Source organism: Ctenocephalides felis, unplaced genomic scaffold (genome assembly GCF_003426905.1).
Source record: "Ctenocephalides felis isolate EL2017-DRISC unplaced genomic scaffold, ASM342690v1 CF-g0.4_SCAFFOLD_03572, whole genome shotgun sequence".
Lineage (NCBI taxonomy): Eukaryota > Metazoa > Arthropoda > Insecta > Siphonaptera > Pulicidae > Ctenocephalides > Ctenocephalides felis.
This window is the reverse complement of record NW_020539726.1, coordinates 22,042,460-22,055,680: the sequence shown is the minus strand read 5'-3', so window position 1 is coordinate 22,055,680 and position 13,221 is coordinate 22,042,460. Positions and strand designations below refer to the sequence as shown.

Below are 13,221 nucleotides of genomic sequence, written 5' to 3'. Positions count from 1 at the left end.
TGAATATTGGATAATTAACATTTTTTTTCAAATATGTTAAATGCATTAATGATTGCAAATACATTTATAACAAAAATATGATATTTTAGAAAAATATTAAATTTAAATTTAAATTTATTTATTTTATCATATCTAACTTTCAAAATATTAGATTTAAAAATCTCTTACGTTAGTTTGTCTTAATTTACTATTCCTCATTAAAAATAATAATACTTTAAGCATATAACAATGCCGTCAATTTACTATAGTTAGATAAAAGTTTTTGAATATTAAAGGAACACTTTCTTCAGATATAAAATTTCTGTCAGGCTTAAGTGATGCATACGGGTTTTGTTGCGGTGGAAACAAGACCTGAAATAATAATATTAGGACATTAATTATTATGGAAATAATAATAGGCGAATTGTAAAAGCTATTAATTTAAGCAACTGTTGTTTTGCTTCAATGTTTTTTGATATTATGAATTGTTTAATAAAAGCTTTTCGCATAATTTTTTTCTCTATTTAATTATTTACTATCAATAGTATATTTTACCTTTACAGTCCTTTTCACAGAATCCTGAATTCTTTTCAGATCTAATGGTGCTTCGAGTTCTGTATAAGCAGTACTGACAAATGGAACTTCTAAATCCATAATTGCTGAAATGGTATCAGGCCAAGTGTCCATTCCAGCGTAACCTGTAATCCTGTGCAGCCCAGGATTAAATGCACATACTAGAAAAAAAAAGGTTAGTGATTAGTAGATTAATTTCTATAATACTTGGCTTGGATATGTAGATAAAATATTAATTTATGATAATAATTATAATTTAACTTAAGACAAATGTTACACAAATTTTAGAAATTTACCCATATCAGGTTTTGAAAATGCATCTGATTTTGCATATTCATGATACAGTGTCTTGCACTGAAATTGAAAAACAACCTTTCGATTTGTTACTTCGCAATTTGGACACATCCTAAAACAAAAAAAAATTAATCAGTATAAAAAATTAAAAAAAATCAAAATTCGTTTACCTTATTCTACCCAGAAGTTCTACTGGTAGATTTTCAACATTCAATTCCGGTCCAACAAAAACAATATTGAGTACATCAATTTGTGGTACCAAATGAAGGAAAAAGCACTCCCATTTATTCAAAGTATCTGCTTCGAATTGAAGTTCTGCTCCAACTATATGAATACTAAAAACGTTGGATTGAATTTTCATATTGATTTTTTGCATCGAGTACAGCACTGTCAATGGGCCCGTTGCTATGAGACTTAAAAACGCCATATCGCATTCGTCATTGGCTGTGAATACATAACAATAATATTTTGTATTAATACAAAGCCAAGTTTAACCTAATTAACACACCGGTATTTGAGGTTTGTAATTTATTATTATAAATAATTAACAAACGATTTCTTTGCTATGCACAACTTGGAGAACTTGTATTGGAAATACGAATAGTAATCGGAATAACAAAATAACTCTATACTACTAAATAGGTGTTTTGATTCGCAATTTAATTCCGAATATAATACCAATGTGCTTTGTAGAAGATGTAGTATTATATTGTACTTGTTTGGTTGATTTAGAGTAACTTTTCTTTTGTCATATCGAAATTTAAATACGCGGTAAAAAATTTAAAATATATTTATAGATTAATGATAATGATTAATGACATTCACAAAATAGCTATATAGTCGAAAGAAAGATTACTTCCATTTTCCATTATATTTTTAGGCAAAATCTTGCAATTTCTGACTGAAGTATTTTTTTAAGTGATTTGAGATTATGATAATAAGCAAAGCTGCGTGGATTTTACTAATAATAAGTTTTTCTACAAATTAATTTTGTCTAATACGTTGTGTTGTTCTCTAGCAGAATAATATAATTGATATTAATAATTGAGTACAATATGCGACCAAATTAAATGCATTTTCACTTTCAATAGAACGAAAAAAATCGTTAGGGGCGTCTGTTGATCACGTGAGGTTTGTAGGGGAAAGGGGGGTGCAGGTTTGACAAAAATTCACGAAATATCACGCGAGAGTGAGAAGTAGTAAGATATCACGTGTATTTATTTTTTACCTAAAAAAATCCAAAACTAGTTGAAGGTGCATTTAGCCTTAAGGCAAGTTGCATGAACTTCCCGAAATGTGTAAATAATATACTAATTCAATCCGACTTTAGAATAAGCAATTTTATGTGTGTTTCACAAAAATTTTTTATTCTATAAACTTTAAAATAAGCAACTTGATCTGCGTTTCACAATATTTTTTTATTTTATGTTAAATTTTCAAAATGGATTCAGTGTTGTGAGCTGAGCCGTGGACAAACATTTTTATCTTTTTCCTAAATTTTAAATTTTTCTAATCAGTTTAGTAGTTTATGGGAAAACGTCGATGAAGGTCTAATTTTGACTGAAAAGCGTTACTAGTATTTTTCAAACTTTGATGAATTTTTAAAATTGAACTACTTGTAGTAAGACCATGATGTATATCGCCAAAAAAAGTTCCATGAAAATCGGCTTAATTTTTTTTTTTAACAGTTCATTACAAGAAAACGGCTCGGTAGATTTTTACCTAAAATTAATCAGCATCATTTCCAAATGATATCTTTCGAACAGTTTTTGATTTTTCAAAATCGGTTCGGTAGGATGAGCTTAAATGTGGACGAAAATTTAACACTTTTTTTCAACAGTTAATTACAAGAAAACGGCTCGGTAGATTTCCACCTAAAATTAATCAGCATCATTCCCAAATGATATCTTTCGAACAGTTTTTGATTTTTCAAAATCGGTTCGGTAGGATGAGCTTAAATGTGGACGAAAATTTAACACTTTTTTTCAACAGTTAATTACAAGAAAACGGCTCGGTAGATTTTCACCTAAAATTAATCAGCATCATTCCCAAATGATATCTTTCGAACAGTTTTTGATTTTTCAAAATCGGTTCGGTAGGATGAGCTTAAATGTGGACGAAAATTTAACACTTTTTTTCAACAGTTAATTACAAGAAAACGGCTCGGTAGATTTTCACCTAAAATTAATCAGCATCATTCCCAAATGATATCTTTCGAACAGTTTTTGAATTTTCAAAATCGGTTCGGTAGGATGAGCTTAAATGTGGACGAAAATTTAACACTTTTTTTCAACAGTTAATTACAAGAAAACGGCTCGGTAGATTTTCACCTAAAATTAATCAGCATCATTCCCAAATGATATCTTTCGAACAGTTTTTGATTTTTCAAAATCGGTTCGGTAGGATGAGCTTAAATGTGGACGAAAATTTAACACTTTTTCTCAACAGTTAATCACAAGAAAACGGCTCGGTAGATTTTCACCTAAAATTAATCAGCATCATTTCCAAATGATATCTTTCGAATAGTTTTTGATTTTTCAAAATCGGTTCGGTAGGATGAGCTTAAATGTGGACGAAAATTTAACACTTTTTTTCAACAGTTAATTACAAGAAAACGGCTCGGTAGATTTTCACCTAAAATTAATCAGCATCATTCCCAAATGATATCTTTCGAACAGTTTTTGATTTTTCAAAATCGGTTCGGTAGGATGAGCTTAAATGTGGACGAAAATTTAACACTTTTTTTCAACAGTTAATTACAAGAAAACGGCTCGGTAGATTTTCATCTAAAATTAATCAGCATCATTCCCAAATGATATCTTTCGAACAGTTTTTGATTTTTCAAAATCGGTTCGGTAGGATGAGCTTAAATGTGGACGAAAATTTAACACTTTTTTTCAGCAGTTAATTACAAGAAAATGGCTCGGTAGATTTTCACCTAAAATTAATCAGTACCAGTCCCAACTAATATCTTTCGAACAATTTTCGATTTTTTAAAATCGGTTCGGTAGGATGAGCTTAAATGTGGACGAAAAGTTTAACACTTTTTTTCAAATTGCAAAGAAACGGCTTGGCCGATCGTCACACAAAACTGACAAACGATAGTCCTCACCAAAATACATCAAATAGCTTTTAAATTTCTAAAATCGGCTCAGGCGTTTTTGAGAAAACGTCGATCAAAGGTCTAACTTTGACAAATGCCAAAAAAACAATACCAATTTTTGCAAACTTTGACGAATTTTTAAAGCTGAACCAGTTGTCGTAGGGCCGTAATATTTTAGTATGATCTAGAAGACTATGGTATCTACCGTCAAAAAAATAATCATAAAAATCGTCGAAATTTTTTTTTTAAAAACTTTATTACAAGAAAACGGCCCGGCCGATCTCTACCAAAAACTAATCAGCACGATTCCCAATCAATATCTTTCGAACGATTTTTGAATTTTCAAAATCGATTCATAACTGCGGGCTAAAACGTGGACGAAAGAGTTTTCACTTCTCTGCTATTTACGAAGAAACGGTTTGGCCGATTGTCGCACAAAACTGACAAACAATAGTCCTCATCGAGATACATCGAATGGCTTTTAAATTTTTGAAATCGGTCCAGCCGTTTTTGAGAAAACGGCGTTTTACGGCGAAAAATCTGTTGGTGCACACGCACACACACACACACACACACACACACACATACTTTTTCCAAATTTGGTCTCATTCGATTCAGAATGGCTTGAAACGTCGAGAAAACATAAAATTAGCGAATCGGATTTTTTTATGAAAACATAAACTTCTCCTTCGGGAAGTTAAAAAAAATTAAAAAATTTTCTCGTAACTAAAAATACACGTGATTTGTGGAGTGATTTTGAAAATGACTAAGGGGGAGAGGGGTCAAAAAATCTTTAAAAAATCGATCACGTGATTAATAGACGCCCCCTTACTATTGCATGTTGCTTACTTATTATAAAATACAGGTCTAGAATTGGTCTTTCAAAATTGACATCATTTACCTTTACTGCCAATTTCCTTAAAGAAAATCTTAATATCATCAGGCAGGAAAAATTGAGTCAAGTATATCTTTACTGGTAATGCAGGATCAATATTTTCTTGCCTTTGCAATCTGGCCATAATTTCTTGGAATAATTTAAATTGCTTACACCATGTCATATGCTCCACTGGCAAATGCTCAGGATTTTTCTTGCAGTAACTGACCTGAAATAATAGATTATAATATTATTATTTTTGTCATTTATATTAATACCATTTCAAAACTTTCTTAAGAGAGTAATGGAGTAAAAAATTATTCATAGTTTAATGTAAAATAGTTTGAAAATTTTCTGTGGCTATAAAGAAGCTTTCTAACTAACTAACTTCTAAACACAGAAGTGTTTTTTCTTCTCAAGAATTATTTTTACTCATTTTTTTTTATAAATGTACCAATGTGAAAATCCTAGTGCTATGACGGTATAAAACAAAAAAATAGGATTTTACCTAAACTTGTCTTGTTGAATACAAAAAATTTCAATGGAAAGGAACAAAATTAGTTGCTTTCTTACAATATTTTTTTTTGGTATACATATGTATTAATTCAATTAGAATAAATAGTATTGTTGTAACTATTTGCTAATCTTCATGAGGCATTGAGAAGTTTATCTCAAAAATCTTAAAAATAGAAAATTAACTCAATAACATTACTATTTCATTTTTACTTGTTTACATTCTGGACAATTCATTAACAAATCATGTTTCCATTCTCTACATTGAGGATCGAAGCACAATCTTGGAAACAGCAAGATTTCCCTTTCGTTGGCGTCCAATTGTCTGCCAATCAAATTTTGGCAAATGGTAAGTTCATGAATTCTTAAATGTCTGAATTCGCCCATAGTAAGTCCTTTGGCTTTGGCATAAATATGTTCCAAACCTAAAAACGATTCATTTTATAAAACTTATTTACATTATAAAAATTAGTCTAGTTTCTCGTTTATGTGTATGCATTTCTTTCAACGACAATCTAATATTCAAATTACTATTTACCAAAAACCTAATACAAGGAAAACAAATTATAGAGGTAATATGATTAGCTATACAAGAAATCATGTCAAAGTGTTGATATTTATTACACGCGCATATTATTTATTCATTTTATTATATATTTGATAATTTTATTACATATTTATATTATGGAAATCGTAATATAAACTGTTTATTATATATCGGTATCATTTGTTACATGTGTAAGAATGATTGATGGGAATAGTATATTACACATGAAATGGCTCGATGCCAAACATCGTAAAACAGATAGACATTGGAGCAAAATTTACATCATTTAGTCGGATATTTTCAAGAAAACGATATGGCACTATTAGCAGAATAATTCGGTTGCCTTGCTATATGTTATTAATTTTATTTTTAGTAATTAATAGAATCAATTTTAAATATATCACTAAAATTCTTATTGAATCAGTGGTATGTTTATTATTTAAATAAGAACACATTACATTCTACATTTTAGCACCAACTGAATTTATTTTATTAACTTTCCGTAAGGTAAGTTATAGTAATCGTAAAAAAATCGAAAATGAAAATTTGTATATATCTTTACGTTTCATAGCTTTCTAAACATTTGGCATACCTTAGAAAAAGTGTATGTATGTGTGTGGGTGTGTGCGGATACAAATTTTGTCGACGATTTTGCGAACACGGATCAACAGATTTGAATAATTCAAAAAACATTTGATTACTACTTATAAGGAGACGTGCTGATTAGTTTTTGGCAATGGCAGGTCTAGACGTTTCGGAGATTCGGGGCAAAAATGCCAGAAATGGTCTTTGAAAAGCGTTCAATTCTAAATATAAATATAAAAAAAATCAAATTTGTCAAAAAAGTCAATTTTTTCAAAAATTCAAAAATTTCAAAATTTCTTGAAAATCAATTTTATATCAAAGTTTTGCAAAGTTTTTTTTTATTAATTTAGTTTTTGGTACGGGAAGTTCTAGCAATTTGCCTTAAGGCACGCTATTATGCACCACTAGTTTCTACAATGATTTCCAAATTAGAATTACAACCTCCATTAATCATTTACTTACAAAATGTGTTAATTTGTTAATATACATTGATGAGGAGACAAATTATGGACTTATTACGATTGAAAACATAGAATGTGGTGTGTTCTTATTTATATTTCATATATATAATAATATATAATAAACAAAGATAAATGCTTCTTATTATTTATTCGAGTCAGAACAAATTATTTAATAGCTTTGTATCAGCTTAAGCAAAATGATAATTTTGATTGTTCAAGACAATCACATTATTTTCGTTGAAGACAATCGCCTTCAATTTGAACTGAACTTAAACAACATTTCTCGATATTCAACATCAATTGTCCATAATTTTAAACAAAATCTTAAAATAACAATAAATACCTTTATTATCTCGTTCATCACAAACAACCGAGCAGAATTCATTGTGTTTTACATCTAGTTTCCTGTGATCGTCAGAACAATAACTAACCATTCCACAATGCATGCAAGGATTCAGTTTTGTGGTTTTGGATTCAACTATTTTACACACATTACAAGCATTTGCTAAAAATACTGATCTTGGTCTCAATTTATACTCTATAAATTCGTCCATATCGTCATCAGATTCTTCATCTGAACATTGGAAGAAATATTGCTCCAATAATTTGTTACCGGTTGATGATGTTTTGGAGCAAGCGTTTGCCTTCAAACTATCAGCTATAGTCGGTTTTCTTTGAGCAGATCTTTTTGTTTTTCCCGACTTTTCAGTTGCACGTTTAATGTCAGTAGATTTTGTTTTACCCATAGAATTAGGATGCTCGGACTGCAAATGTTTATTTATTGATTTTTGATTTTCTTCTTGATTTTCACCACCGATATCTTCTTTACCATCAACACCAATTTTTGGATCATTTGCTTGCTTATTCTGCTTTCTTCTACCTCGATGAGTCTTTTTGGTCTTTGTATCATCTGTATTTTCCTGATTTTCATCAACGGAATTTGAAGATTTATTCATTGACAAACTGTCGCTATTTTCTGTATTTGTCGATGCATTTGAATTTGTTTCATCATTTTTGGCTTCAGCAGATTCTGCAGATTTTACCTGTCCTTTGCGTTTCCTAGTCATAATAATTTCCTGACATATAGACAAAGTAATAAATTAACACTATAAATTTATGAGCAATTTTGAATTTTATAACCCTTATTTTTATATTATATCTTATTAACTTTTATATTATCTTATTAATGGTTATATCAAAATAATACTTTATATAGAGTAAGTCATATATAGAGATTTTGAATGTGATAATTGAATAATTGAATTTTTTACTTTTTTAAAATATTTTTTTTGTTTCGGCTAAAGTTTTCCAAACCAAATGGTACTGTAAATACTGATGATGATCTTCTATTTATAAACTTGCAGATTATTCAAAAATTATATTATTTAAAATTTTCTTAATTTAGGTGCTGTTTTTTTTCTATGATTATTAGATCCGTTGTTCTAGAGCAAGGTATGTTAAGTTTTCTATAAATATTCAGTCATTAATACAAATCTATTACGAAAGTTATTTTAAGATTCTTTTTGTGTTTTCAAGCTAGGAACGTTTTGTATTGGTTGTTAGTCTAAATTCGATCGCATCCACTGCTTCCCAGGTCGTATTTTTATTACGAAGTTACCACAATGTTTGGCAACCTCTTAAGTTTTGTAATATGGGCTGTAATTTAAGTAACATTTTTATTGCTCTCTAATGAAGATGCTCTACTTTCGTGTTGATAATTAAATATTATATTCAGATTATTTATCATTATATTTTAAACAAGGAAAAAAAATATAAATTAGCAAGTCAGTTGGTACTAACAATGGTAACCTCAGTTTTATTCTTCTAGGATTTTAATAAAACTTTGCATGAAGATAGAGTTTTTGGTCAAACTGAACCTCTTAAATTATTTATAAGCCTATAAAAAGTGGTTTAATTATAAAAATTAAATGACGTTTTTAATTGAACCACTACTCATAGGCCTATTATACTTTAAGTTGTCTATGAACACTATCTTCATGCAAAGTTTTATCAAAATCCCAGAAGCACAAACCTGAAGTTCTCCTCGTAAGAAATTTTTCTAAAAAAATCAATATACACGTGTGTCTTGTAATAGATTTTTTGACAGTCAGCCGAACTCAATTTATCTACTGTTGCTCATGTCATTGTCAAAACATTTCCAAAATAACTATTTTCAGTTCTTTTAATCTTCAACGGTTAGAGGCTATTTTAATTTTGAGAAATTACACAACTTACTTACCACAAAAATTAGATTTTGAAAATTTATTATTACAAGATTTACGAAGTAGCAGATGCTTTCATTAATCATTTAAATCATATTAATGCTTTGATACATCATACTTATGCTTTTAAATTTTTATTTTTAAATTTGATGGTACATCGATTTATCATTTTTTTCTTAGTACAATATACAACGTAGAACATTCTGATATGTTTATTAAAGTTTAATTATTTATAATGTGAAATATGCTAAAAGATTTTCAATGTTTTAATTTGAATAAAAATCAAAATCTCAATTTTGGTAATTTAATTTATACATCTTAAATAATCGTTGATTAAATTTTAAATGGCATTTATGACATTATATAATATTTATATATGAATTTCAAAACTTTTGCCTTCATGCAGTAAAATTTATTGAACAATAAATAACATTTTTTTCTTGGACGTGTAAAGAACATAATAAGTCAAATTCAAAATATTTAATTTGCTTATCTAATGGATCTTTCTGAAAAATGCTGCATATCTCTGATAATTTGAAATTTAAGCCGACAATAATTTAGATACAGAAATTTTACATTCTCTATTTTTTTAGTATTATATCGATTTATTTAAATTAAGTCAGGGGTGAAAAGAACTAATTCAATCTTCCCTAGCAACAGAAAGTGTTATCAAACATGTGGCCCCCTTAGCTGCCAAAATTATTATCGTGTTATTTATTAATTAAACTAAATACAAATTTTTTATATCTTTTAGTCTTAGATCGTTTTTTTATTTAAGTGCCTTAAGAAAAGTGTTAAATCTCACTTAGCAACAAAAAGTTCTATCAGATATGTGGCCCCTTCAGTTGCCAAAACCATTATCGAATTATATGTCTTGCGTGTCATATAATTTATTCTAATGCAGTATATATTTATAGAAACAAATCTTAATATAATTTAAAGTTTGATTTTTGGCAGTAGATTAAACGTGCTTATTCAATAGGACAAGATTAAATCTGCGTTGTCGCTTTATAGTGCAACTGCAGCAAGCACAATTAAAAAAGCGAATGCAGTTAAGTGCATTTCATCTCTGCAAAATTTCATCTCGGTATTATTTATAACTCATCAAAAAATTGCTTGAGATATATTTGAAGATTTTTAAATCTTTAATTGCATTGTTTGCAAATATGGTTATGCAAGCGCTCATTGATTTAAGTGCATATTAGATTAGTTTATTGTCTTCGACAATGCAATCTCATAAATGGAATCAAAAGATAACTTGCTGATATTTATAGTGATTCACACCTTTTTAATAGCTATCCACCCATATATTATTGCAATAAATCAAATATTACTTGACCTAAAAAAAAATATCTATTGCTACCTATTTCACTATTTTTTAAGCGTTAAGACAGTAATTCATAAATCGAATTGGGTCTATAATTGCCTAGTTAGGCAGAAAACGAAGCAATTTCAATTATACTATTTTTTACTATTATGCAATAATTTATAGCACAATATTTAAAAATTTTGGTTAAACTATTTTTGATTTAGCTGAATTAGCATTTTATTTTGACCAGCACATATTCAAAATTACAACCTCAAATTTTAACTATTTTTATTTATAATCTTGATAAAGAAAATATTTTTTTATCATTTTATTTATAAGTATAATTTTTATAAACTTTTTTACTAATTTGTTGGCCTCAGACATTAGTAAAATTTCTATATTTTTTACTATTATACTATAATTAAAATCACAGTATAAAGATTTTTTCAAACCATTTTTGATTTTGCAAAACTAGCATTTTTACGAGAAGAATATATTCAAATCTATAAGTACTTTTTTAATTTACTTATAGCTATAATATTTATTTGTTTTTCTACTCATGTTATTGACCTCACGTATTAGTAAAAAATTTTTTACTATTATGCAATAATTCAAAGCACAATATAAAGATTTTTTTAAAAATTATTTGTGTTTTTGCTAAAATAGCATTTTTTTCGAGAAGCATAGATTCAAATCCATAAGTATTTTTTTTTATTTTTAATAATTGCAATAATTTAAGTACAGTATGAAGATTTTTTAAAAATAAATTTTGATTTAGTTTAATTAGTATTTTATTTCGAGAAGCATATGTTTAAATCACAATCTCAAACCCCAACTATTTTTATTTAAATTTTTTATATAAAATTTTATCTTAATTATAATGATAATATCCGTTCGGAATTATTTATATTTTTGGCCTACATAATACTAAAATTATATTATAGAGACGTCTGGTATGAAAGATCATATAAAGTACCTATAAAATTTTTAAAATGAAATTCATTGCTAATTAAAAACAATTTAAATACTACTAACAAGGAGAACTTCAGATTTATTCTTCTGGGATTTTGATAAAACTTTGCATGATGATAGAGTTGATAGTCAAACCGAACAGTTTAAAATATTATAGGCCTATGATACGTGGTTTAGTTATAAAAAATAATTAAAGTTTTTAGAAATAGACCGCGCGCAATACGTACACCTACAGTGTTCAGTATTAACCCTTTCCACTCGGATGCCGCCACTCCGGCGCCTAAAAACATACAAATTTTGAAAAGCCCGAGTGGAACGGGTTAATATGTTTTGGTAGTTCAGTTTAGACGCTAAGGGAATTGAAAATGATCGGGGTCAAATACTGTAAGCGTATATTTTTTTAAAATTTATTTTTAATATTGCAAAAATATTTATAATTATTATCAGTAAGTACTCATCATAAAAAATATAATTGTTTTGAGTATTGGATAATTGCTATGAATGAAAATATTTATGCAGGATATAAATAATGTATTATTTATTCAAAAATAGAGATTCACTTATAACTTTTGCACCATAATATTATTTTAATATTTTGATATTGTTTTAAAATTTGAATAATTTAGATGCTTTCAAAAGCGATATTATTTTACATATTATGATCTATCTAAAACCCGATAATAATTTTTGTTTTTTAATTTACACTTTGTTTTATTTTTTTATATTATTCTATGATATTAATCGCAAGTACATATTCAAATATTTTACTAATAGCACCGAAATATTCGCACTTTTCAAACTAACAGAAATTTAAAATAACACCAAATTATCTTATATTATTTTTTAGATCTAGATTTAAAAATCTTACCGCTAAATTTTAAATTCTTAATTAGATAAGGGAATTGAAAATGATGAGGGTCGAATACTTAATATAGCTAAAATATTTATAATTATTATCGGTAAGTACTAATCATGAAAAAATTTAATTGCTTTGAGTATTGGATAATTGCATAAGCATAATCATAAGCATGAAAATGTTTATACAGGGTACATATTTGGGAATGTATTATTTATTCAAAAATAGGGATTCACTTATAACTTTTGCACCATAATATTATTTTATTATTTTGATATTGTTTTAAAATTTAAGTAATTTAGATGCTATCAAATTGAAATTATTTTACATTTTCATATTTTTTTAAATTTATTTTAATTATTTAATTTATTAAATTTATTTGATTTACACCCTTTTTATTTTTTTATTTTGCTATTAATCACAAGTAAGTAATGATCACAATAGTAATGTTTAATAATGCCACTAAAAAGATTCACACTTTTTTAAATTAACAAAAATTGAAATTAACTCCAAATTTACTGTTTTTATTTTTTTTAAATCTTACCGTTAAACTTTAAACACTTTCACTTAAAAAAATCACAAATTAAAACTGTGATGTTTCTTAGCTGTGATCACGTTGAAGGTTGAACCACGAATGAATCAGCTACTCTCAACTGCCAACCGTCTTGATAAATTTTCTTTTATAGCTTTCATAATGAGCTTCTGATAAAACACAATTATCAAACTAATTATATTGCTCAAGAACAAAATATTTATATTTATTCGATAGCGAGTGTTCTTGGCAGAAAAATTCTATAAATTGGAAAATTTAACAGATCCGAATTATGAATATTGGTTTTTCTATTAGTATAATTATACAGCCTACAGCTGTTCTATTGTGAAACTCTTATGAGGTTGTTTAATTTGGAGTAATTTAAAACAGGCATGCTGCCA

General features: G+C 27.6%; 1 protein-coding gene across 1 annotated transcript; it reads right to left on the bottom strand.

Moving 5' to 3' along the window:
• Positions 1-234: 234 nt before the first annotated feature.
• Positions 235-7,996, bottom strand: LOC113388209. The gene is made up of 7 exons (XM_026625610.1): positions 7,273-7,996; positions 5,550-5,761; positions 4,851-5,052; positions 1,017-1,290; positions 849-958; positions 541-713; positions 235-351 (listed from the first exon to the last, which is right to left on the bottom strand). The coding sequence occupies exons 1-7, from the start codon at positions 7,994-7,996 to the stop codon at positions 235-237; spliced, it is 1,812 nt and encodes a 603-aa protein (XP_026481395.1).
• Positions 7,997-13,221: the final 5,225 nt, after the last annotated feature.